The sequence below is a fragment of the Orbicella franksi genome, chromosome 9 (genome assembly GCF_964199315.1).
Source record: "Orbicella franksi chromosome 9, jaOrbFran1.1, whole genome shotgun sequence".
In the NCBI taxonomy this organism is placed as follows: domain Eukaryota; kingdom Metazoa; phylum Cnidaria; class Anthozoa; order Scleractinia; family Merulinidae; genus Orbicella; species Orbicella franksi.
The window spans coordinates 2,124,801-2,152,282 of record NC_138153.1 but is presented as its reverse complement, the minus strand read 5'-3'; the positions used below and the strand labels follow the sequence as shown (position 1 = coordinate 2,152,282).

The window sequence follows — 27,482 nt, the reverse complement described above, 5'->3', positions numbered from 1 at the left end:
CGTGAGGAGTGAAATGATGTGAAGTTTATATCAAATAATTCATATATGAACTGCGGTTGTGGATGAAAGTGAAGAATGATCTTTACTATTTCATATAAACTTCACAAGAGTGAACAGGAATGCAATCAAGTAATTTTCATGGACAGCTTTTTTATTAACAAATGGCATCAATATGATTACATTACAGTGTTTTCTGACTATCACTTGAACCTGCCATTATCTATTAATAATATTAACAAACAACACATGTGTCGAGTTTGGAATTACAGTTATGTGGAACTTAGCTATTGTAACCTTGGTTATCTTGAATTCCCAGCAAACTTGAACTCAAATCATTTTCTGTTGGATATAGTTCTTTGAATTTCTATCACTTATTAACAGCTCTCTTGAACCAACAAGATCTCAAACTGTTTCATTTCCTTTAGACTTCGAGATAGTGGAGTTCACCAGTCTTCGGACCAATTTTTATTCCAAACCTCTATCACTGACATTTCCACTCAATCGACATAATCTGAAAGTCATCCATTGCAATAATAACTGTTATAATCATGCTAATATATTTTGCCTCGTCATAATTTCTTATTTTTGCTGGCCCAATACCCCCAGGGGGTTATGGCTAATGATGATGATGATGATAATTTCTTATTGATTGTGCGTAAGTGTTATTAAATCATTTCCTTCAGTTTTGAAGTATCAACTGCCACAAAACATGTAAGGAAAAAGATATTTGCTCATTTTTTAACAACTTTATTTCAATATCATTTTACTATCTGTTACTTTGTACAGAGTTCATTGGTTCAGTTTCAGGATACCTGGGCCGGGTTGTTCAAAGCCCAGTTAAGCTAACCCAGGATTAGTGAGAATTTTGATTTCAGTTTTATAGTTTTTCCACGAGGTTTTATGTTTATATTATTTGTCTTTCAGTTTTGAGCTTGCATAATCTTGAACCACACAAAACATAAGCAGTGAAAGACATTTTCACACAACAAAAATTGATACTTCGGTTAACTTTTAATCCTGGGTAGGCTTAAATCGGCTTTTGACAACTTGGCCCTGATATTTTGTTCTTTTTGCCTTTTTTGAGAATCACCAGCCTGCTACACAGACGTCCTTGTGACTTATCACCCAGTCTTTCTTCTCAATGGTGTGATGAGCTGCGAGCTGGGACATTTGTGTAGGAATCTAGAGAACCAACTGGCTTTTATTCACAGTTCCTGTCATAAATCTCAAGATCAAGATAATTCTGTTCATAAATATCAATATACATTTGGTAACACAACTTTTAGCGCATGAAACTTCTGTTAAATATTACATGTGCAAACAGACCATTAATTAAAACCTTTCTTGAAATACTTCCAATGAGTCAAAATATAGAAACCATAACACATCGAGGTGCTCGGAAATCTGGATGATGCATATCTTTATCTTTTTTGCGGAAAAGTTTTACTTCAGACCACTAAGTCTTGCTACAAAGAAAATTATATGTAAATATGAACCCAATAAATTATAAAACCATGGCAAAAATCTGAAGAACACCACTTAACTTACATAATATTCCACAAGGGATTTTTTCTAGTTACTTATATTTTGCATTTTACTATTTAACAAAACAACAGTAAACACCCTGATTAGTGATAACAAAGAAAAACTGTTCTTACAGTCTAATAAATACCTTACTTGTACTTTTACAGCTGAAATGTTTATTTATGGAATCAGATGATCTGCATTTGACTAGAATAAATCTTAAGGATATCTGACTTTGGATTCTGACTATCTGTGAGCGATTCTAAACCGGTTTCAGTTCAACTGATTGACAGCCTGATTGACAGCAGTTGTGCTAGGCTGAGAATGGTTAACTTACATTTGGAGAGAAGGGTATGGGAGTTAAAATGTGTCAACACTATGTTTACATTATACATAGTTGCCTCCTTGCAATGTGCCACAAGTGTTAACTTGCAACTGGATTGTTTGGCACAGACACAACACATGCTGCAGCTCGGGCAGAGTTTAGAGAGGCAACTTCCTCCCACTTGTTCCTCTCAGGATCGTATGACTCCACTGCACTCAAATACTTGTATCCATCATATCCTCCAATGGCGTACAGTCTGTCACCAAGACATGCAGCTCCGACAGCATCACGGCAGTTGATCATAGGTGCAACCATAGTCCACTGGTCTGTGTTGGGGTTGTATCTCTCCACAGAATCAAATTGACGAGAGCAGTCTTGGCTTGCAGGTGCATCATGTCCACCCAGTGCGTACAGGAAATTATCAAGAACAGCCACGCCCACACCTACCATAGAAATGACAACACACAGTCAGTTAACACTATGGGTATGGGGCATTTACTTAACCCCAAATTCACATAAGCCAATTAGAAGCCATGTCAACTTGTGGTGTCCTGACTCAGGTTGTTCAAAAGGGGGTTAGGGCTCTCCAGCGGATAAATCAGTAGCCAGCGGATAGCATGGTTTGCTTTGTTAACATTTATTCACTGGATAGCGATTTATCCAGTGCAGCATTATCTAGTCTGCGAACAACTGGGGCCTGATATCCTATCCTGATATCAGGTCAATGAGTGACCTGATATGGCTAGGATATCATCATATGGCAGGGTTGTTGCTAAGCACTGGTTGCCAGCGAATCGTTTAAACGAAAAGTTTGGAATAAATTCCTGACTATTGGTGCCACTATAACGAGTAAAGTACTTGAAAAAAACCTTGTTTTAAGCACTTGTAGCTTGGTAGCCCCGCATTCAAGGCGTTGCAAAAGATTGGGCACAAAAATTTTGTTCCAGGTCTCTCGTGAAAAATGGTGACCAGCTCAATGAAAATCTTAGCCAGGAGACTATTTTCTTAACTACAACCCTGATATGGTCACTTGACTGAATTTGGATACAGTAAATACCCTACCATACCTTTTTTGGTCGCTTAGGCAGCATATATGGCTTAATTGGTCTTGCCATGGGTATTTTAATACAAACATGGCTTGAATACCAAAAAAATTAAGGTATAAAAATATCACAGTACAACTTGAAACCTTACTACTTAATTTACAGTTTTCAGTAAAACTAAACAATCTAATCTACACCAATATCAATATTGAAAGCAGCTTTAGATCATGTAAAATTCACTCTAACAGGCATTTCCAGGACATAAAAATTCTTCTAAAATGTTACCTCCTCTCCTCTTCAACATTGGGCATCTTATTGACCATTTGTTAGTGTGAGGGTCATAGCACTCCACTGAGTTAAGGCATGCAGCACCATCTCTACCTCCGACTGCATACAGTCTGCCATTAAGAACAGCGACTCCAACAGTACTTCTTGCCGTTGTCATGGCTGCAATAAAACTCCACTGCTTGGTATCTGGATCAAATCTACAAGACAACCATTTGACATCATAAGACTCAAAATGTTAGTACAGTGGAACCCTGTTAATCCGGTCACCAACAGGCCACAAAAATCTGGCCGTATTAATGGAGTGGCCATGTTAAAGGGGTTCTTTAAATAAGAAAAGGACTAACTGAGCTTTTGTTTGGGCCAAAATAAAGTGGCCGTAATAATGGGGTGGCTGTAAAGCCGGGTTCCATTCTATGAACACGGGAAATGGGTAAAATTTGTTCATCATAAAATTGATTTTCTACAAAATGATTATTTTACAAATTAATTTTACTCTTACACTGTATACTCAAGTATACCCACAAACTTAGCACAAATTCCAAATAATAGAGTGCATATTGAAATGTGCAGCTAGCATAAACAAAAAAAGTTGGAAAATGAAAATGTATCACTGCTTCAGTTTCTGTTTAAGACAGTAACAACTAGGGGCTTCCTTGACATGCAATAAAATATGTGATAGTTAGTCACCTGCTGGTATCTCGTTGTACACTTTTATTAGTTGTTTGGATCTTTAAGAGATCAATGCTAGCAGTGACAAATAGCCAAGATTTACTTTGGCATACAGATCAGAAGACCTGCCTCTATATGGTAAGGTCCCAAAATTGCTCCTTACCTCTCAACAGTACTCAAGTAAGACCAACCATCATGGCCACCGACAGCATAGAGAGGGCCATTCAAAGTTGCCACACCCAATCCATGACGATGGGTACTCATGGATGGCACAGGACTCCACTGTTTTGTCCTTGGATTGTAACATTCCACAGTATTCAGCGTCTTCAGTCCATCTCTGCCTCCAACAACATACAAATTGCCGTCTACTACAGCCACATCAAATTGCAGCCTTCTCGTGACCATTGGCGACACCACAGACCACAGGTTTTTGCGAGGGTCATAATGCTCAATTTGAATCGCTCCCTTGGAGGAATCCATTCCTAAATTTGGGAGAAAAGAGCCTTTTGTTCCTTACAGCATGTTCATGACACAGACAACACCAATGAAAATAAAAAGCCATACCGGTACATTGGCAGCATTTATGCAAACTGTCTATTATATACTTATGTACTGATAGCATCTTACTCCATATCTAGTACATTTGCAAAGAGAAGAATGGGAGAACCCACGAGTGATCAAAATTAAATTTCTCCTCAAAAACGGTGATGAGAATAAACAAGCCTTGAACTTAGAGAAGTTGTCTCTGTTGATGTGTTACCAATTTGTCATAAGTAATATTGAAAGAAAGGCGAACTAATATTTTGAACAGAGAGCTGGGAAATTTACACAGTTGATGTTTGAAGAGATCAGGAAATATTGAAGTCACACCCAGCTAAAACCCCTTGAAGCGCTTTTTTGTACACTCCACAGCAAAACAACAGGCCTTTTAATATTTTGACCAGAAAACGCTATCTATCAACCTGACAAGATTGTGGTCTGAATATATCATTGTTCTAAATTTGAAACACGAGTTCTATATGCAACGGTTACGCTTGCTTATAATAAAAGATGTAAGCTTTCAAAGCTTACCACAAAACACGAGTTGACCTTTAACATGTAAACTAAATGCAATTTACGTCATGTAGCACTTAACACCAACATTTCAATTTTGATTTGACATTTTAGAGGACAAAGGAGTAAAAAAAAAAAAGATGGAGAAAGCCTATTCTTTATTTTAAGCGTATTTAGTCATGCTTTCCACTTACCACCAACTACATAAAGTTTTCCCACTGTCGATTTTCTCGGAGTTGTCCTTGAGTTTTGAAATTGAAAGCGCCGTTTGGGGAGAAGTTGGTATTTCATGGCCTCTATAATAAGCTCCCTGCAGGGCATATCACGAAAAAGAGATGACATCTCGACTTTATCAACAAGAAATTCTGGCGCGAGCAGCGGCAACCGAACTAGTCCAAGCAATCTCGGCAAAACCTTTCTTCTATTTTCTTCATCGTGTTCTGCCCAGGCACATAGAGCATCAAAAATTTGAGATTCCGAGTTAACATTTAGATCATCACTAGAAAGAAGCTGTGCTACACATTCGGCGTTCAAAAGCAGGAATTCTTGATTTTTGACAACTTCAACAAAGCGTTCTTTTGTGAAAGCGTCAGCAATTTTGAAAAGTTCGGTACAATTGTGGCCATCAGCAAAGGCACGAATGCCCAAACAGTTTGATGGATGTAGCTGATGCTTCATAAATTCCGAGCAAGCTTCTTTCACTTCATCAATCTGTAAAATGCAAGACACAGAGAGAAGTCCTTCGACATTATCCACTCGAATTTCAATGTGAGAAGTGTAGGCATATTGGATGAGGGCTTCAACTGCTTGCGGGTCCATATCGCTCAAATGAACGACATCTTGGCGATTTTCGGCCAGGTCGCCAGTGAACATAGCGCTAAAGTAATCGCTAAAAGCAGCAAGAACAAGGCGATGAGCCTTTATCCTTTTCTCCCCAACCACTAAAACAATGTCACAAAGTTTAGAATTCTTCCGAAAGCCGTCCATTCTCTTGAGAGCTTTTATAAGATGGTCGTTGCAGGTGAAGATAATCGCGTCCCCGTCTTGTTCCATTTTCACTGGCAAAATTTTTTTGAAAAAATTTCCTGACGTTCACTCATGCTGTAGGCACTTCAAATCATGTTTGCATCTGCTTCTTTGTTTAACACAGACTTTTATATCCCGCTGCAAAACATTTTATTGTCACCTACGTGAAGGATCGCAGGATGTTCACCCTCCCACGCAGGCTCGCACGTAATGACGAAAGATTGCGTGACTAGGCGTGACTCTCTCCAAGCGTTCCCTGTCTGTCCAAGAGATCCAAAATGGCGGAATCGTAAAAAGTCTGAAATGTGTTGGCGTTTCGTTTTAAGTGGTTCTACTCGCATTTCAACGAGCCTTCGCCCGTTAGGGGCCAAGAGAAACCTTGCTACAAGTTCTGAAGGCAAATCTTCGAGTGAAAGTCACCTAATTCAGCGTTTATTTCAGGGAATAATTCGAGGGGACCGTGGTAGTTTAGCCCAAGCAATTACATTGGTGGAAACACTTCATCCAAGTAAATACCATCACGCCCAAAAACTGCTCGCGAGAGTGGTGAAGTACTCAAAACATGCTCCTCCATTCTCAAATGGCCGACATTGTTCTTTTAGAATTGGTTTATCAGGGCCTCCTGGAGGGGGTAAATCTACATTTATTGAGACATTTGGGACTTTTCTGACCAATAGGAAGCATCAAGTTGCTGTGTTGGCTGTAGACCCGTCATCTTCCACAACAGGAGGATCCCTACTGGGTGACAAGACTCGCATGACTGAACTGTCACGAAATCCTAATGCATACATCAGACCCTCACCCTCTTCTGGAACTCTGGGTAATAACATTATTGTTAAATTATTATTGTTAAATTTTCAAAACCTGTTGTAACTGAAAAGCATTATTTATTTCATCATCATCATCTTTGCCAGTTCTCCCTGTGTAGGAAACAGTGCCAGGCTGGATCATAATTTTACAGTCAAACCTCTTTATTACCTAAACTAAAGGGTGAGATCAGAGTATCCATATGATCCAGGTGTCTATTTAGAGAAGAGATAATTATGAATTCTTGTCTCTATGGGACCAGATAAACTTACTGTAACATGGAGGTGCTTTATTAAAGAACTGTCCATGAGGAAAAAATTGACTACACAGAGACTTCCAACACTGATTCTAAATTGCCACAAACAGTAAAATATTATCTTGTTCTGTTTAGGTGGTGTAAACCGCAGTACAAATGAAGCCATTCTCCTCTGTGAAGCTGCTGGTTATGACACTGTTTTAGTGGAAACAGTTGGTGTTGGTCAGTCAGAGATTGCTGTTGCACACATGGTTGACATGTTTGTGTTGTTAATTCCACCAGCCGGTGGTGACGAGTTGCAAGGAATCAAGAAAGGCATTGTGGAGATGGCTGATCTTGTACTAGTTAATAAAGCTGATGGAGAACTTATCATTCCGGCACAAAGAATTCAGACAGAATACATCAGTGCTTTGAAATTGTTAAGGAAAAAATCACCTCAGTGGAATCCTTCGGTATGATTCTCCTTGCACAACTATTTTTTTTGCGTTATTCCTCATCCTATGCAGTTCTCTTACCCTGGGTCTCTCGCCTGTGTGAAGACCTCTGCTATAGCCTTTGTTTCTTTGACTCGTGAAACACGAAGGCAATACTAGATGTCTGCATGCAGGCTTTGCAACCTCCTCTTGGTCTTCATAACTTTTTTCTGATCACTTCTTGGTTACTACTGTCCCTTTAGGTTCTGCGTGTTTCCTCTCAAACTGGCGAAGGAATTGAGAAAGCTTGGGAAAACATGGAACAATTTTACCACATCATGCTGGAAAATGGAGAACTTGAACAAAGACGTTGTAAACAGCATGTGATCTGGATGTGGAATCACATTAAAGAGCAAATTATGGGAAGATTTAAGTCAAATCCTGATGTGCAGAGAGAAATTATTCATTATGAGAAGTTAGTCGCTGATGGAGATGTGACTCCTGGCATGGCAGCTGATGTACTCCTTAAAACATTTTCACATTCATCTAGCACTCCAGTAGCACCTTCTTTAAAGATTGTGTGATAAGTATAAGCCACAAAGGCTGAGATTGTCATAGGCTTGTGTCTGTTATTATAGATAGACATAAAACTTAAAATCAATTATCTAAGAAAGCAATAAAAAAACAAGTGAATTATGTCATAAGTTCAGAGTGAAATGATGTGCTGGTCTGGCAAAAATGAAGCATATCATTTCACAGTACTACTATTAGCTTTTTTTTACAAATTATGATAATTCATTAGAAAATAACTAGAAACAACTCAGAACTGATGCATATAAAATGTGTGTAAATGCCCTTTATAGTGTAAATAAAGAATTGAATTGAATTAAATTGATGAAGTTACAAAAAAAGTGTTTACTGCACAGGGATTGAGAACAATCGTTATTTGTTTAGCAATTAGAGGCTTTAAGTTGAAAATTTAAGAGATATTTAATTCAGGCAAATTAAATGAAACAACAAAGTGTTGACTTTGATTTTGGTTTTTGTTGGAGGCATTCTGTTCATATTAAAGCAAAAAAATTATAGTAGCTGCAGAGAAAATCAAAACCCCTTAAAATGTGAGGTCTCTTAGCATATGAGTTATAATATTGTAACTTACTGGTTTTCTTTTCACTTGCCTTCTTACCCTCTGATATAGCGGGGCCATTTCCCCCTTGTGTGTTCTACCACACCATGCTCAATGGACTAAATGAAAAGAAAAACGTTTAGGATGTACAAAAATTAAATTTTTTTAAATAAATTGTTCTCCCTCGATCCTGAATATAAAAATTCATATTATTTATGAAATGTTTTATTTTGTTTTTTTTACATTTTTTTAAATTCATATTTTGACACTGAAGAAGGGCTATGCCCAAAACATTTGCGATTTTTGAAAAGATGACGCTGACATTTTTCTACCTTATCAGTAGCCTGTCACTTCACCTTATCAGTTTTCAATTTTTCTTTTCTTTTGTTTTTCTTTGAATTTTTATAACAAAAAGAGGGCTGCTAGAAGTTGATAGACATAGAGCAGGTAGTGTATTAACCCAGGTGATCGTTAGCCTGCGAACGCAGATGTATTTCCGGCTGTCACTTGGTTCTGCCAGAACCATGTGACAGCCGGAAATACATCTGCGTTCACAGGCTAAGTGGTTGTCTGGTCTTGTATTAACCAGTGTAAAATGCGGATGATCCTGGTCTGGCAGTTGGAAGGAAAAGGAATCCGAGAGAAAAGGGGGCGTGAAGGAACAGGAAGCAAAATCCACACACCCCTCCCTCGATGCTCCACACCCCACTAACAACAATTGTCTGCTCAGCGGCTTCCCGCCAAAACGTACAATATTTGTCATTCCTGAAGTGATTACGTCTCACCGCCCAAAGAAATTTCTCGCCTTTGATTAAGCTCTTGTGCATTAATCATGCGTATTGCCGAGTGCTTCCGTTCTGTTAGCAAGTTAAGCTGTTAAATTTGTACACATCGGAGCGATTTCCGTGCGATGGAAGATATATTTTCGGCCTCGCGGGAAGGTAATTTTCGATTTGTCAAGACATGGCTAGAAAACACTTCGAACGACCTAAATCAAGGGTGAGCAGATTATAACATTGAAAACACTGTCACTTCTGTTTTAGTAAAGAACTACAAGGAATGACTAGAAGCAAAGATTTTGAACTTTAGAAATAGTCGTTATTCATTCGCCATTCAGCTAGATTTTATGATGAGAACTCAATGTAATCAGCTTGTTGGCTTCACGCAAGTTTTCCAGCATATTGAGCTGTAGTATTGTACTGTATTGTTCTACAGCTGTTTATTTTTTTTTTTTTAAAAGTTCAACAATATGGATTATTCGCTTTTGAAGTTGCATTCTGCTGAAACTGTGTTTCTTTTACCCTTCTGGTGTCAAATCGATCGTCTTTATTATGATTTATTACAGTGACGACCATGGCTTCACCCCGTTGCTTTGGTCGGCAAGAGAAGGCCAGACGGCTGTGTTCGATTTACTTTTGTCTAGGGGAGCAAGAATAACTGCTTTGAACGATGGCGGCGATAATGGATTGCATTTGGCAGCGAGTAAAGGAAACAAGGAAATTATTCAACGGGTAGGCATATTTTAATCCCTTGCTTGAAAATTCTAAAATATCGGGGGTCAGTCACTACATGTAAACAATGAAGAGTTTAGCGCAGTAATTTGCTTTCAAGAAAATTAACTCGAGATTTGCTAAAGTAAACAACAGATCTCATCAAGGAGTGTTTTATGACCTTGAAACTTGGATGGGTTAACAAATTAACCGTTTCTTTTTGTCTTGTAAATAAATTGACTCGGTGAACAATACGCGATAATCTTTAAAATTCAACAAATGTAACCTTTATTTTAATTCACATGCTAATGTATTTCTGACAAAGGGTGTAAATTAAAGAGCTGCAAATCTCATAAATGGAGATTGTTATTGAGATGGCCTAATTTTTGTTTTTGTTTTCTTCGTTTTGTTTTTTGCCCACATGACTACATACACATCACAACAACACTGTTTTCAACTGAGTTGGTTTTGTTAGGATCTCTTACATCTGAAGCAATTTTGAAACAGCACTGTCAATTTTGTTGTTTTACTGGGTGTGTCCTTCAGTAAGGAAATCTTGGTTACAAGAACACAGCTGAGGAACCTGGCCAGGATCAAACCCAGTCTTCTCTGTCTGGAGTGGAGCAGTTTTAACAAACCACTTATAACAACCCCTGTTCTTCATTGTGGTTGCATAAAGGCTAAACAAGAACAGGCACTGTGAGGGTGATCACTGGTAGCCTGCAAAAACAGCCATCCTTCTTTATGCCTAGCCTGCAGAGCAGATGAGATTTTTTCAAGCAAGCGCTCACATCGCAAAAAGTTTAGCCGCCATCTTGAATTTTTCATGCAGTGGAAGACTGGAGAGAGCAAGAAGGTTTTACCAAGGGGGTGAATGATAGGCAAGAGGAAGGATAGGGTAACATGGCGGTCGCAAGGTTGTAACGCTAACTCGCCCCTATAAGATGCCTGCACTGCAGGCTACTTTATGCCCCACCCCAAGTGGCGTTTCGCGAGAAGGAAGTCTGCAATTTACATTTTCAGTGGTAAATCACAGACATGCGAAATGTCACTTGGGGCGGAGAGCGATGAAGGACGGCTGTTTCTGCAGGTTAGATCACTGGTTAAATCTTTGACTTGCCAAGATGCCAAGCCCTTTTTTTATATCTTTGACTTAGACTTAATATATGTTTTAGACTCAGATATCATTGAAAACACAGAAAATTTCTAGATCAGAACAAAGGTTTCCAAGACCCAATTTTTTTTTATTACCACTCACAACCCTAACTGGTTACAGTTGTTGTGTTGTGTTCTTGCACAAGACACTTGATTCTCACAGTGCCTTTTCTTCATCCTGGAGTACAAATGGGTACCAACAAACTTTCACTGCAGCCTGATAAAAGGCTGTGACCTAACCTGCCTCACACCCAGAGGGAGAGAAACTCTTGAAGTCATTTAATGCTATGGAAACTGTGGTGGACTCCATTAGTTCGTCAGGACCAGTACAACTTTACCAAAGTTACTATTGAAACTACTTATTAACTGAAAGCGAGGTCTTAATGGGAAAATCTCAAACAAAGACCTTGCTGTATTGAGCGAGCAAGATAGCAAGGTCGATAAGGCAAAGTCAAGGATTGAGATTTTCCTGTAAAGACTGAGTGTCCGAGGTTAAGAAGTTGTTTATTACAGGGATGGATCTAGAGGGAGAGTGCAGGGGGTGTGCACACCCCTCCCCCCTTGAGATAAAGCCTTCTCCTTCATATTCACTCATTAAATTTGTTTACCTTACCAGTCAGTTTCGCCATTCCTTGGTGGTGCACCCCCTCCTAAGAAAAATCCTGGATTTACCCCTGTATTATATGGCTTTTTGCTTTGTTTTGGCAGGCCCATAATCGGCCCCTAGGCTTTACAGGAGAATAATGCCCTAGAATTAGCCAATCAGAGCACATGTTATATCCGCTACTAATACTATCCATATAATAAATATACCATAAAACATTCTTAGGTTGATTGTTTCTAACCTATTGTCACACTGGCTGAGCTTAGTTCATTTGGCTGTTTGTTTTTTTTTTGCAGCTGCTTAAGAATAAGTGTCCAGTGAATGGAATCAACAATCATGGAAACACACCTCTTCATTATGCATGTTTTTGGAACTCTGAGACCTGCGCTGAGGTAATGCAGTAATTCTACAATCATGGTACAGTAAAACCTCGATATAACGAAGGGTCAAGGGACTGGCAAACTATGTCTGCTATTACAAGGTTTTGTTGTATGAGGGTTCTTTTCCATATCACTATTGCTGGGGCAGAGAATTATTAATACTATTTGTTGTACCAAGGACAGTTAACGATAAAGATTAGCGAAAAAACTGAGCAACGACGTTTCGGTGTCATCCTGGCACCATTTTCAAGTTAAAAAATATTTGTGCGAAAAGTAAATTAATTTATACCAATGGTAGAGGTGCGAAATTGAATAAATTAAGATTAAGATAGCTGTTCAATGTTCATGTTCATTCCAATGAGGTGTCAAACACTGGTAATGAGTTCAGTGTCTGTTCAAAGCCTAAACAAATACTTTTGCGTTGGTGACCTGACTAACAACTTTAAGATCCTAAAGAAATGTCAGGGAAAGTTCGATTGCTTGATCCACGAAATGTTGTGGATTCGCAAGAAGAAACCGAGCCTTAACACACAGTCAGACTCCATTCGCGCAAAAGTATTTGTTTAGGCTTTGAACAGACACTGAACTCATTACCAGTGTTTGACACCTCATTGGAATGAACATGAACATTGAACAGCTATCTTAATCTTAATTTATTCAATTTCGCACCTCTACCATTGGTATAAATTAATTTACTTTTCGCACAAATATTTTTTAACTTGAAAATGGTGCCAGGATGACACCGAAACGTCGTTGCTCAGTTTTCTCGCTAATCTTTATCGTTAACTATATTTCCAAATTTAATCTTATAAGAATATACCAAGGACGTCGTTAAATAAAGGTTTGTTAAATCAAGGTTCCACTGCACATAAAACAGGAACTCTGACTTACTACTCTTTGTCTCATTTCTGCAAGAGAACAGTTAGTTGCCATTCAGACAGTTACTCCACTAAAACTGCATCCACAAACAAGGTGACACCTCCTGTTTAAGGGGGCTCACCAGTACCAGTATGGCATTAGCCAGAGGACAACACCTGAGGTCTCAAATAAGACTACACTCAGACAGTCCTTGAGGTATCCTCTAATAATAGTTAGGACCATAGCTGACTTTTGTTATGTTGTTCATATATTTATAGGAACTTGTCAAACGGGGTGCCTTGGTATCACAGTGTAATAGGTATGGAGAGACTCCACTTGATAAGTGCAAACCCTACTTGGCAGAAATTTTAAGAGGTAAGAAAACAAAATTGTGTGTAAAGTGTGTAATATATTCTTGCTGTCAGGCACATTTGAATATTTCACAGAAAATGCACCAGTTTGATATTACAGTGGAACCCCACCTTACAGTCACCCCTGCTTATAAGGCCACCTCATTATTACAGCCATGTTATTCCAGCCTTAACAAAAGCTCAGTCTTTCATGTTCTTATTTAAAGAACCCCTTTAATTATGGCCACCCCATCAATACAGCCAGATTTTTGTGGCCCATTGGTGACCAGGTTAAAGGGGTTCCACCTTATTAGGTAAACTAAATTTGTTACTAAATAAATTCTTTGTATTATTATTGGCTATAATACCTAATGTTAGCTTTTCAGTGCACTTTGTTGGTGTAATGGCCATGTTAGGTCGTGCCAAACTACTCCTGAGATGAAATCGAACAAGATCAAACAAGCTTGACATATATATACGGTTGAAACGCTGCATGCCATGAAGCATAACATAATGGTTCGATTAGGTATGTACTGTACCCAAATTTTCCCAGAAATTCAGCTATTCAGAGACACTATTCTAGATCGTTGTAGAGCCGTTTGATATGGATCAAATTTCAGACATAACTCTCTGAGAGAGGAGAGAGGCCACTTGAAACAAACATGCAAAGAGAGAGAGTTGATTACTGACTTAAGGTGACTGCCTACTTTCTTATCACCTCCATTTTCTATTGACATTACATATCAGAACACAATGTACCAACTGAGAGATGTAATTATGCAGTGGGTGGCAAGCATTTAAACCTGCTTGAGATATGCATCATGCAGGAAGATACAGAGCAATGTTGCTATTAAGTATTATGTTCTGTTCCACAGATCTGGCTGCACAACTTGGGCAAGACCTTAAAAGAATACCATATAAAGGTGATTAACAAAGTCATTATTACCAGAAATCTGATTTCTCTTTTCACACAAAACAAAAGAACCAAGCTTGGACCATGATCTAATTGAGTTCTTCTTATTTTAGCAAACACTTCTAATAAGATCATGCTGAGAGCCTTAACACAAGGGCATTTTTATGTTTTGTTGATATGTTGTCGTTCCAGATACCACTCTTTTTTTTACTGAGAACTAAATTAGAAAGTTCTGGATGATATTTTTGTGATACCGCCTAAAGAGCATCCAATATAGCCTTGTCACCTCCACTAATGTGTGCTTGAGTATGGTAAAAAGAAGCTTAATACTAAGTAGGTGCCTAGAAAAACAGTTTAACAGTGTTTCTTATTTAATCCATTCCATACAAACCTTGCTCCTAAAAATGTTAAATACGTTAATCACAACTACAGTGATTAGAGTGTTGATAAATGAAACTTTCTACGCTGCTGTCCTACTTAGAATTGATATAATCATCTGCCATGTGGTGGACATACATGTAGATGCAGTGGCTGATTTTGTTCATAAATAATGCACAGTAATGTCAGAAATCTTTTCATATTCTAGATCATCATTCAAAGTTGGGCAGAAAAGATGGTAGGGTGTTTTGTACAATGTTTGTCTTTTTTTAACTTGAGGTGCTTGTCATATATCTCTTGAATTCTTTGCATTTCAATCAAGTTTCTCACTGATGATATTATGAGTCAAAAACCTGTTGACCCTCTTGATGCTGTCATGAAGAAGTTTGAAAGTGACTGCTTGATTGTGTTTATTGCATTATGCTCTAACTTAGGGTTTCTTTCATTAAACAACAGTAAGAAGTGAAAATGTATCATGAGAACCTGAATCACACTGTACTGACAGCCTGGTGAAAAAAGGGTGTGCGTAAAGTGTGAGTCAGCGAGCCATGCAAGCCAACATGCAAGCCATTCAATTTAGTCTAAATAACTGTCTGGTTAGCTTATTTATGGAACCTGGTTAGCTTATAGCTTCCAAGAATAAAGTTCCGTAGTTATCTTGCAGTTAGCCTTAAAATCAGTAAAAATTATTGGTTCACGTGACCCCAGGCATGGCTTGCTTCCAGGTTAGCTGGTTAGTTCTAAATAACACTCCTTTTAGCCAAAATAGCACTCTGTTAAGTAATAGCACTCTGGTTAAGTTAGCTAGCATGACTCACTTGCTCGTCTATTGTCTACCCTCTGTCAAAAATATTAATTCTCTGTAAACAGCTGTTTCAGTAGTATTTGAGAATTGTTTGAGTTTAACAGCTACTTCCAGCTAATTCTGAAAATTATTTCATTTTTCCCCTTTGATTTAAATCTTACTAATACTCTCTCAGTAATAGCTATGAACTTATGTTTCTTTACCCATCATTTTTAAGATTTACGGGATATCAAGTCAAGACTTTCATGGATCCAGCCACAGGAGATTGACTTGACAAACAAGATAGGCAAAACTGTTACTGGAGAGGTACGGGCTTAAATTAAATAACTCTTCCACTTGGGAGTTTCCATAAGAACTTAAAGACTTGACAAATGTATGTTTGAATACAGTCCCTAACTTATATGTTGTTGCATGGGATGTTTGCTTTAATAAAATTGTGTTTTCATTTACTTATTATTGTAGCTAGTAACATTAGGCTCATAAAGAAGCTAGAAGTCCACTTAAATTATTTTGTTGTGTTGTATGTACTTTTTCAGGTTTGGAAAGGAAAGTGGAATGACCTCAATATTATTGGGAAAAAACTTGCAATAAAAATTGTCAACAAAAGAATATCCAGAGACTTCAGTGAAGAATACTCAAAATTAAGGTAGTGCTTTCTGCCATAATGAGATGACAGTTAATGAATGCCATTATTATATGGCTAGCTCTGTGACTGGACAAGATGAACTGAATCCTGTGCTGTCTGTGATTGGCTATCTGAGAGGGCAAAATGGCACTCTCTTGCCTGCTCGGACTAACCCCTGTGTCCCACAAGAAAACACTCTTCTTTTTCCATATAATAAATCTTTTATTGATCAAGCTTGTGCGGTCAAGATAGCTCGATATTGGCTTCGTTCTTTTTGGGTTTTTTTGCATGTCCATAAACATGCTAAAAAATACTTGCCCAACATCCAGCCATTTTGACCTCAGGCTTGCTCAATAACCCACATCTATTGTTATCATTTACATATCATTGTTTTGAAAATTAAAAGGGGAAGAAACTAAAATAGACCAATTTAAACTGTTTGATGTACGAAACTTAGTTCTACAGGTTCCACAAATTAATACCTTAGGAAGATCATAATTAGCATTTTATCAAGACTTTTTGAAGTTATATCCATATTGGTGTATTATTTTATCCAAATTATTAACCGCGCGGCCATGGGCCGAGCGCGGTTCATGTTCTACCCTTGGTTTATTTTTTTAAATTTTTTTTTTGTCGGAGAGCAGACGTAGATCTCCACTCGGCCAACTTTGAATTACGCAATCGGTAATGTTTACTCGCCAAACCTTGTTTCTTCAGGGTCAACAGAAATCTCAGATTACAAAATCACGCCAAACCTACACGTTGCAAAAAAATCTCTTCAAAACCCTGACATCGAAGCGATATATCACTTTAGCGTTAATAGCTACCTCATATCGGCAGTATTAAAATCTAGTCGTTAACAATGCAGCTTCATCATATTAAAATTTCAACGAAATCGAACAAAACCAGAACTAAATATTATTAGATTTTTTTTGTAACCTAGCTTCATTGCGTGAGTCGACAAAGGAAGCGACGGTCGCCCATAGCCACCGAAACACATTAACATAACCAGTGAACCTACGTTTCGGTCAAAAAAATCCAGGATTATTGCCTGAAAGCTGAAAATTCAAGAGGAACATCTTTTTCGAACTTTTCTCAAGTTATTTAGACGAAAAAATGACCTCGGCGGACTCCAAAAGAGAACGAAACAAAAAACAGAACGAGACAGTGAGAAGAGCCGATAATTTATTCACCGCGTGGCCTTCGTTACGTTCACGTTAAAAAAACCTTACTTCTGGATAATTTCAGCCTTACAAGTCAGCAACTGGTCCCAAATTACTTTCTGTATCCTTACAAATGTCCTGACTTCCATCTCTGAAAGATTTGGCCGCAATTTTTTAGCAAATAAACATTTCGCCGACAGCAATCACCATTACGGTGGCTTGCAACTAATTCGCTAACTTTACAAAACCCTCCCGAGGGGGGGATATGACGAAAAGAGCTGGAAAATGATGACCGGAAATAGAGTAATTTTCTCAGCTTCCAGTGTGCCAAATTTGCTGGAAATAGGTTCAAAACCGATATTTTTTTTTCGTTTTTTTTTCTTCGGGTCACTCATGCTACCAAAACAGTTAACTTTTAAAAGCGCGGTTGTAAGATCTTAAAGATCTTCTTGTTGTTTTATGTGTCATCGGAAAGAGAAGTTTAAAACACATCACTGCTTGAATTAAAAAATTTAAACATGAAATCTCAGTATTCTAGTTATCAATGCTGCTTATATAGACTGAAATTCTTTTGATTTCCAGAATATTTTCCCATCCAAATGTTTTACCTGTAATTGGTGCAGTCAATGACTCCAAGCACTTGATAGTGCTTTCACAGTACCTCCCATTTGGCTCACTTTACAATGTCTTACACGAAGGAACAGGTGAGTGGGAAGCAAATAATTTTTCGTTCACACTCCCTGACTCCTCCCTGAACGCCTTTCGCAAACAGATAGTAATCAAGCCTATCTCTTGATTGAACTCTATAAGAACCAACTATGCTTAACAGAAATCTCTCCTTGTGTGCTTGGTTCTTCTCCTGCTCAGTTGTCTCTTGAGTCAAGGGACAAATTTAATTATTGGGATTTGACACAAAAAGAACAAGCTGAGAACAGTAGATCAATAGACATCCATGATGTGTATCTCATACATTTCTTGCTAGGTTTTGAATTTTGAACATAGCACAGGGACCCTAGCAACAAGGTGACACCAGCCAGGCTTGAAACAAAACTTCTTTCACGCCTTCCAGTAGGTGCCACTTCTTCCCAGACCCAGAATTAACAGTACATCTGTATCATAATTCTGACAGGTATTATTGTGGATCATGAGCAAGGCATGAAGTTTGCATTAGATATTGCCAAGGGAATGGAATACCTTCATTCTTTAGATCAGCTTATTCCAAGACTGTATCTGAAAAGTACACACATCATGGTAAGTATAAACTTGTCTAATAACTTTGGGTTTTGTGATCATACACTGTCCATTTGTTTTTCCCTTGCAACATAAATGAAGATAAACAAATGTGACAGCAATCACAATGGGAAACATTGTTAGTATTTTCTGAATCAACTGCTACAGCCAGTTGCAAAAGTAGTTGAGACATCCTACCTTAACAAGAGACAATTCTTCACTGCACTATCTCATGTAATTCCCCCCACCTCTAGTTTCCAATATTGTAGTTAAGCAATATCATGTACACAACATACATGAACAACATTGAATGGGGGCTGATTGTTATTTTGTGACAATTTTGTTATTTGTGATCCAGTTAAGGAAGTTAGGCCTTTTTTGTAATAAAGTGTATCTTTCAATGCTACATCCCTTGCTCTGTGGAAGGTCACTGGAAATTCTAAGAGAGTGGGTATCTCAAAAGCCAAACTTTGTATAGGGAAGTATAAGGCTTAACTAGACTTTTTGAAATGGTTGGAGGGCTTAAAATGGAAGAGATGTTCATGTGGTAGGGTACGAGTGCATACATTTACACTTGCAAGTTACTCAATTTTCTAAATGAGTGAGAGATGTGCTATTAATTACTATATTCAAGTATGTTTTGTAAGCCCCAATACTAGGACTTGTGTAGCTGGTTATTAAATATGAAATATTTATCACCTTTTGTGTTCTAGATTGATGATGACCTAACAGCAAGAGTCAGCATGGCTGATTATAGATTTTCCTTCATGAATCTTAGCAAAATTGAAAGCCCTAACTGGATGGCTCCAGAAGGTTAACCATGTACTATTGTATTATCAGAACGTTATAACCCCTTTTACTGACTTCACAGAGCAATCAAATTGTGTTTTGTTTATTTGAAATTTCGTAATTTTCCACTACTTGCATATTTTTGTCTCATGCAAATTTGGTAACATGTGTTCTTTATAGTTCTTCAAAAAAGCCCTGAGGAAGTTGATCAGCGTTCAGCGGACATGTGGAGTTATGCAATGATCCTTTGGGAGCTTGTCACAAGAGAAGTGCCTTTTGGACACTTGTCGCCAATGGAAGTCGGCATGAAGGTAATAGGGTGATACACTTTTGAATTAACAGTATTAGAGACAAGGATGCAGAACTAATGTCTTGCCTAACAACACAACACAATGTCCCCAGTCAAGGCTTGAACCCGAACTGCTTAATCCAGAGGTGAGTGCACTAACCATGAGGCCATCGGCCGTGCCTCTACAACTAAAACAAAAAGCTCCCTCTTATTATGGGTTAGAATATTTATTATTGGGGTTTCATTGATTTTAGTTGACTCAGCCTAATGTTCTTATTCTCACTGAACTTTCAAACCAAATTTTCAATTTAGACAAGGTTAGAAACAAGTGAGTAACAATTTGTATGACAGCTTTTTTTTTGTTTTAGGTCGCTCTTGAAGGTTTAAGGCCATCTGTTCCCCCTGGTGTGTCATCACAAATGTCGAAGCTTATTTCTATTTGTTGGAATAATGATCCAACTAAAAGACCACGGTTTGACCAGATACTTCCAATTTTAGGAAAGATGGCGCAATAGAATTTATTGAGTCAACATAGATGAAATAATCACCGTTCCCTAGTAGTGAATGTGTACCAGGTATCAGAAAAAGGGCTAGGTCTCACCCCTTATTGGCAATTCTTTCACCTTTATTTATATGAAATAATATGTTTATTTACTGAAGAAAAACTTGGCTATGTAACAAATAGGATCACCCCTGTAACATAGAAGAAAAACTTTCCTACAAATTGATATGAATTCATTTTTGTAAACATATATAAGCGTTTAAAATCGAAAATCAAATTCTGTCCTCCTCTAACAACTGTCTATTTCTGTAGTTCTTGTCATCATTTGAACATTTTTCATTTGAGGACCACAATAGATTATATGGCAGGAGAAACAATAAAGAGTAGCGTGACTCGTGTGACAGGAAAATCGAAGGTCGTGTGACCTAGCCCTTTTAAGCGTGATACTGGTTATTATATAATTATATTTCTGTGAAGTATTGTTATCAAACTTTTTTGGGATAAGTTATTTTTATATCAGCTGTTTTTATGCGACGACAAGTAACGTAATTTTTGCTGTAATTTTGTATTTTCGTATAAACAAGAAAAATAATTTGAAGAATACTATAAGCAATTAACGCTTCCATCAAAAAGAACCTGGCAGTTTGTAAAAGACTCTTTTATAGATTTCTAAAACCCTCTATACATTGAAATTAGACCGCCGTTCTAAAATAATTTGCTGGTGACACGAAGTCATTCTTGCGTACAAGGCAGAAATTTCCTTAAACCCTGTAAACAAGAACTTCTATTACAAAAGGGATGGTAACTCTGACTCCCACATTTTACAGCTTTTGAGCGCAAAATGCAAACTGTGTGCTTTTGAGATTTTGGAATGAAGCATCCTTTACCACTGGCAAAGTGTAATTTAACTTGCTTATGTAATTATACCAAAGATGAAACATCTGTCGCCGTGGTAGAAAATGCCCAGATTGTTTATCAGCTATGTACACGCTTTGATGGTTGACCAGGCCCCTTTAGTGTAAGGTCTAAGAGTGATGATTTCTCCTAATACAGCGGGTTGTCTTTATATGGACTTTAATGCACGGAGTACCTTAAAAGATGCATCAAATCCTTCGATGAGAATTATGCGCGCATCGGTGTTTAAGGATGAACAATTTTAATTGAGAATTAGAATACTGCGGGTGTTTAGCTCGAAGCAAATAGAACCAGATTTAGACGATTAAGGCTTATATTTGCAGACAAACTGTTACAATTTGAAGCCATTTTATATGCGGGTGGTGTCGAATGTCATCAGGGATAGTTTTGTGAAAAACATTTCTAGCAGTTTGAACAGCAGTGAAGCTTTGTGTACAAGACGGAGTAGAAATGAACGGCAGTGAAGCTTTGTATACAAGACAGAATACTGAGAAATATGTAGATTGGACTTAGTACGTTTATTCTCATTTTGTGTGATAAAGCTTTCGAGACTTCCTCTCTGAAAACAAAGCAGTTACGTAATAAAAGTTTTATTTTACATATTTAACAAACTATTATCAAGAAAAATACTTACCAGTAATCTTTGTCAAGTACATCGTACAGTTTCCTTCAAAATAAATCAATATTTTTTTAACTATGTGAGCGAGTCATCCTGTGTCGATTTTTTAAAGTTCGCTTTTGTTTACTTACTCTCTGGGGAAACTTTAAAGTGTATACTGAGTGCACAAGTCATGTTTAGAAAAATGGAAAAGTAGCATTGCATTTACACAATTATAATAGTTATCTTTTCATACTGTGGAAGGTTCCAGTTTATTCAATTTCTCGCAAAAACTTGTACATGACTTGCAAAAAGTTTCGGACGATTTTAATTTCGGACAAAAAGTGTCGGAAAATAAAACAGTCCGAAATTTAACTAAAGCGTCCGAAGTATTTACAGTTCAGTCGTAAACTTTAACGTAGCTCCAAAGCTCTTGATTTACCTTTTGAAAGGAACTCTGGTTGAGGCAACACTGCTTGAGATATGTAACGGTATGATTTTCTCCTCGGGTTTCACAGCTGATGTTTTAACCTAATTCGTGTTTTTTACACGTAAATTCACTTTGGCTATGTTTCAGCAAAGTGTCCGAAATTTCTGTCCAAAATTTTACCAAATGAGATAAAAAGTGTCTGAAATTAAACGTCTGAATTTTCTTGCAAGGAATGTAGGTGCGATGGAGATTTTTACAAATGGACAGCACTCTTTTGTACTTTTGACCGGTCACTCACTGGGGACTGTTCGATTTGCTAACAGAAGTCTTATTTTACTGTGATTACCAGTTCTATTCCTCTGAGATCCAACGGGCAACCTGAGCAGGGTCCTCCGTTTTTCGCTGCTCTCTCGAATGACAATGACAACGACAACGATAACAATAACGATGACGATGACGATAATGATAATGATAATGATAATGATAATGATAATGTAATGATAATGATGATGATAATTATAATCAGGAGCCATAATCGGGGACGGAGACCTTAAGTCTCGGGATTCGCGCGCACCTATGATATGGAACAATTTTTCTATTTTTAGAACAAATTGCGCCATCCTGACGTCATATATCCGCGCGGATTCACGCAGATGTCGGGGGCTCTCGCGTGGATGTTGTCGCGTTGCGTGATCAAATGGTGAGAGTTGAGAGATTCTCTTGCGTATTTTTCACAGCGATGGCAGGGAATAAGGCAGGGAATACGAACCAGGGCGCTTATATGTAGTTTTATGCTCTGAGCTAGCGGAAAAGGTGGGTTTTTCGGGGTCGAAAACAAGACTTCAATCTCGCGCTGGGAATGAATAATAAGATCTGCTCACGCTAGTTGTAAGCTAACGCGTATGCTTTTGCGTTTGTTCTGACTTAAGAATATAGCAAGAAAACTCTCTACTCTGGTATCGAGTTAATTTGTGAATTTCTCAGACAATGGTTCATCATAACCAAAACCTGTTTTCACGGTTTCTTGTTGTTTCTGCTTGTTTGGTGAGTTTGCAAAAGTTTTTGAAAGGAAAGTCTGACGCGTACAATTAGCTCATTTGCATAGTGCAGTTCGTGCACTTTCAAGTCGGAGTCGGTGTTTTCAATTGTCAACAAATCTTGACAAAGATTTCTTTCGTTATCTTTTGTGCTGAGATGCTGTGACAAATTTCACGAACGCAAAAAGGCTACTAACATCATGTGTGTTTCTTCAACATAAGCATAGTGAAGTTTTACACTGCGAAAATGAAAATAGGCAAGGAGTTTTGATAACTCGATCAACTAAATCGAAATCGTTATTCCAAGTTGATTAAAGAAAGCGTCATCGTAACTTTGCTGATTATTTCTGCTTTATTCACCTATTTTCAGCTTAGCTTTTAATATGTTCTCAAACATTTATCAATCTTAAACATATTTGTAAAAAAACTATAGAGTACGCTCGAAAGAAGCGTAAGAGTCGCACGAGGCGATATGCCGAGTGCGACTCTAGCTTCTTGAGTGCTTAGCAAACCTCCCAAGTGCATCCATAACTCAATAGTACACGCTACGGCGTTTACCATTTGTTTTATAACATAACATTGAAACATTGGAACAACAGAAGTCTTTTTATTGAGCTTCATCACAAAAAAATGTAGTCTTACATGACAAGAGAAAACAAGCGCGCGAAAATTCATTCATGACAACCGACTGCACACCAGTAACTCGATAAAGTTTCATCTTCACACAACTGTGAAGACAGTTTCGCATTTCTCGGAGAAGGACGTCGGCCATTACTTTGGAAACAATGTCTGTCAAAAGATTTGCTTTGTGAACATTAGCACACACGTCAGCAGCGTACACCTATGGGCAAATAGTAGACGCTAAATTAACCAATCAGAGCGCGCGCTTTGCTTTAGTTATGTTATAATTGTTAACTAAAAATAGAATTATTGTCCCATATCGTGGGGACAACCCCAATACTAGAAATGGCGCGCGCTTACGGTCTCCGTCCCCGATTATGGCTCCTGTTATAATAACAATATTTACAGAGGATGTCACCGAGCTAACACTAAGTTAATTAGGTTACTACGTTCCAAAACAGCGGTTGGTAATCGAGCCTAGGGTCTTTGATGTTCATCAAGTTTCTGCACGAGCGGACTGAATGACGGGTATATGTAGTGTACATAGGCGCATGGGCAAAGATTGTACCTCGCTTGCGCGACGCGTAAGCGTTGACTGGTGCAAAAACTAACTGCGCAAGAACCACATCCACTACGGGTAAAAAAGAAAGGTAGAAGGGAGCTGACAGACCGTCCCATGAGTTTTTGCATCAGTACGCGCGAAAGGAAAAATTCTATGTAGTAAAGCAGGTGGCTGGAACGCGTGGAGCCGCGAAAGCCGATTTCGGAGAGAATAATATTTGCGGTACTCAAAACTTGTGTGCGAAGAAAGCGAGGTAGAGGAGCTATAACCGCGATAGTCGCAGCCACGGCTGTTGTTTGGGGTCGTCAGCTATAAGTTGTCGCGCAAAAGAAGCATTGCGTGACGACCCGAGGGGAAACACTCGTGCCAATACCTCTCGCTGTTGTGAAAATTTAGAAGTCCCAGAAGTCTTAGCGTTATTCAATTCAGTCGAAAAAATGGCCTCCGCGCGGAATCCTGCGAAGAAACACTCAAGTTCATCATCGAGTACTACAAGTACAGAGGGACAAAATCGGGGTGCTGCAATCGCGATGAATACATTTGCGAATGACGGCAGCTTTCTGGAACTTTTCAAAAAGCGAATGGAAGCGGAATCCCAAATATTGCAACCAAAAACCGAAAGTACGGTCGAGCAAACTGTGGATCGGGAAGAGAAAGCTGGAAAGGAAGTTGATGAAGGCTCCTGCCAAGAGAAACTTAGCGAGGGAAAGGTTCCTGGACCTTCAGTTTCATTACCACAGCAGGTCTGGTTAAGTGAAGAAAGAATTCTAGGGTTTTACCACTTTGGGAGAACTTCAGAGCCGGTGTACTGTAAGAAAAATTATTAAGACGGGCACATGGCTTTGAAATTCAAAATGAGCTCAGTCGATCAAGACCTAACGATAGGCTTTTCACCAAAAGGATGAGTCTTGAGGGTTTGCATCGAAATGGTTCTTTTTTTTTTTCAATTAACTTGTGTTTTGTCTTTATAATGGCTAAAAATGTGCTGTTATCCATTTTATCTTTTACGAATGAAGTCCTACTGTTAAATATCCGCGTGGAAATTCTTACTTTTTGTATTTTTGCATGAAAATGACTGAATTGAGTACTATACACATTTTTGGTTAAAATACTAGATTAATCAACATATGAGAATAACGTGTATTTCGTGAAGTAATCAAACTTCATATTTAATTTGCAATATTGTTAATGATCACAATCAGGCAGTGAGTGAAAGCATTTCAAGAGGCACTTACCAGCTCTGTGAGCTTGATGTTTTCTTATGGTGTTAGTATTAATCTAATAAATCTAGGGAAAGAGGTCATTTGCTGTTGGAAAGATGGGTGGTGCCGCACGTCAAATGCACGCAAAGAAAAAGAAGAAAGAGAAAGAAGCCGCTGAAGCAGCAAAAAAGGCAGAGGAAGAGGTAAAATGTCCCTCTTTGATAGATCAAAATATATCAAAAGCAGACAAGTCGTAAACCTAGAAAAATAGTCTCAATATATCTCCAAATTCTTAGAACTAAGAAGCATTTTCAAAGTCTATGCAATAACCAAGCAATAGCTGTTATGGCAGTTTGATATACAAATGAGGCAAAAGGGTCAATTCTCCTTTGTGTTGACCCTTTTGCTTTGTTCGCATCCCTTTTTAACAAAGGAATATTTGACTGCAGACTCTATTCATCAGCTATTGGAGGATGACAACATTCTTTTACTCAGCAAATTTTGCTTCCTTTTCACAACAGACTTGCCTGACACTGTGGCAACTTGCTCCAGCTGGTTGCTCCAATAGACCATTTTACAGTTGTCTGCTCAATGACCTGGCCTTTGGATGGCAGCGAGGCTGGAGTTGACCTTGTTTTGATACAGACTTCACTGCTTTTGTTGTGTAAAACAAGTTGTTCTGATGCTAACTAGGTGCATTTACATGACAAAAGCAGTGAGGTCTGTATCAAAACAAGGTCAACTCCAGCCTCGCTGCCATCCAAAGGCCAGGTCACAAAGCAGACAACTGTAAAATGGTCTATTCTGTTAAGGCAGGCCATTATGGCCTGCCTTAACAGAATTGGCAAACTTACACCCCATTCCCTCTATGAAACATGCATGCAGGGAATCATGGTAGTTGTATGCAATGTCTCAAAGAAATTGTGCGCGAGATGAATACCACTACCATGGTTCCCTGCGTGCAAGTGTTATAGAGGGAATGGCCCATTGATAAAAATATGCCGTTTGATGAATTGTGAACCATATTTTAAGGCCAAAACAATTTATTTGCTGGAACTACAATTCAGAGTTCTTAGACTTTCTGCCCGTCTCTCTGCTACCCCTTTTGTCCTTTCATGGGAAGATACAGTCAGGAGGCTTCCTGGATATTGTTAGGAGCTGTTTTGAGTTATCAGCTGTCTCTTACTTTATTTTCCTGCCAGGCTGAGAGCAAGTCATCTGCGTGGAAAGCATACATGGAGGAAGTTAAAAAATACAAAGAAATGACTTGTTCAGAAGATGGTGACAGAGTGTGCCCTCTTGTGAAATGACCAGCTGTGGTAGTCCTAGGAAAATCAATCATTATTGTAGACTTGACAAATAGTAAAGTATTCATGACTGTTAACTCTGCAGGGGGGGAATATTAATCTGTAAACACTGACTGATTTATACCTAAACAGGTGACACCCATCTGGACTTTCTAATAGTCCTTTCTAATAATACTTCCCTACCCTGTTCCCCTGCTTGACAAGGTATTGATAAATAATTTATGTAGAGAAAACTAATAACATTAGACATGGGTGTTGGTAAATGAACAAAGATAGGGTTGGGCTTTGTATGTGGCAAATGAAACGTTTATCTTTATCAACTTGCAGTTGATAATGGTATTGAGTTTGTGAATTTCAAACAAACTCACAAACTCTCTACAGCTGTTTATACCATGCCATAGAAAATACAGCCAATCAAAATACAGGTAAGCCGTTGTTTATTCAGTGGTATGACACTCAACCTACCCATTGTGTGCCATGCATCCGTCGCATTGGTTGTGTTGACCACTGTATTTTCTATGGCATGGTATAAAATGGTTATGCAACGCTCTCTCCTGGTATAACATGGGATATTCCTCGTCACTTGTATTTTCTTGGTATCCTCACTCACCTAAAGGCTTGTGTGTATACCAAGAAAGTACAAGTGACTTGTGGGATATTCATGATATACCACTCAAAAGTGTTGCATAACTAATATTTATTTACCTTTATCAACTGTAAATTGATAAATAACTGGATTTTTTTTTTGG

General features: G+C 38.2%; 4 protein-coding genes across 5 annotated transcripts in view; 3 read left to right on the top strand and 1 right to left on the bottom strand.

Moving 5' to 3' along the window:
* Positions 1 to 734: 734 nt before the first annotated feature.
* Positions 735 to 6,107, bottom strand: LOC145496797 (kelch-like protein 5). 2 transcript variants are annotated; one of them, XM_081476543.1, is made up of 4 exons: positions 5,097 to 6,107; positions 4,013 to 4,352; positions 3,178 to 3,377; positions 735 to 2,292 (listed from the first exon to the last, which is right to left on the bottom strand). In XM_081476543.1, exons 1-4 carry the CDS (start codon positions 5,953 to 5,955, stop codon positions 1,949 to 1,951), a joined length of 1,743 nt encoding a protein of 580 aa, XP_081332669.1. In that variant the 5' UTR covers positions 5,956 to 6,107; the 3' UTR covers positions 735 to 1,948. The 2 variants fall into 2 exon arrangements, with proteins under 2 accessions (XP_081332669.1, XP_081332670.1); XM_081476544.1 differs by having other exon boundaries at positions 4,013 to 4,331; positions 5,097 to 6,106.
* A 31-nt stretch (positions 6,108 to 6,138) lies between these two features.
* LOC145496800 (methylmalonic aciduria type A homolog, mitochondrial-like) lies at positions 6,139 to 8,295 on the top strand. The gene is made up of 3 exons (XM_081476547.1): positions 6,139 to 6,748; positions 7,127 to 7,443; positions 7,668 to 8,295. Exons 1-3 carry the CDS (start codon positions 6,139 to 6,141, stop codon positions 7,986 to 7,988), a joined length of 1,248 nt encoding a protein of 415 aa, XP_081332673.1. The 3' UTR covers positions 7,989 to 8,295.
* Positions 8,296 to 8,983: 688 nt separating this feature from the next.
* On the top strand, positions 8,984 to 21,673 carry LOC145496799 (scaffold protein ILK-like). Its single transcript, XM_081476546.1, has 13 exons — positions 8,984 to 9,529; positions 9,876 to 10,041; positions 12,076 to 12,171; positions 13,296 to 13,392; positions 14,243 to 14,290; positions 14,867 to 14,896; positions 15,681 to 15,769; positions 16,000 to 16,109; positions 17,834 to 17,955; positions 18,381 to 18,502; positions 19,195 to 19,294; positions 19,451 to 19,581; positions 19,928 to 21,673. The coding sequence occupies exons 1-13, from the start codon at positions 9,441 to 9,443 to the stop codon at positions 20,072 to 20,074; spliced, it is 1,347 nt and encodes a 448-aa protein (XP_081332672.1). The 5' UTR covers positions 8,984 to 9,440; the 3' UTR covers positions 20,075 to 21,673.
* Positions 21,674 to 24,642: 2,969 nt separating this feature from the next.
* The window catches only part of LOC145498323 (uncharacterized), a 3,008-nt gene continuing 168 nt past the window's right edge, over positions 24,643 to 27,482 (top strand). Inside the window, exons 1-3 of the mRNA XM_081478235.1 lie at positions 24,643 to 24,967; positions 25,516 to 25,629; positions 26,629 to 27,482. The exon at positions 26,629 to 27,482 is cut by the window's right edge and continues 168 nt beyond it. Of these exons, the coding sequence (XP_081334361.1) occupies positions 24,662 to 24,967; positions 25,516 to 25,629; positions 26,629 to 26,736 (528 nt within the window). The 5' untranslated portion in view covers positions 24,643 to 24,661 and the 3' untranslated portion in view covers positions 26,737 to 27,482. The remainder of the gene's footprint in view (positions 24,968 to 25,515; positions 25,630 to 26,628) is intronic.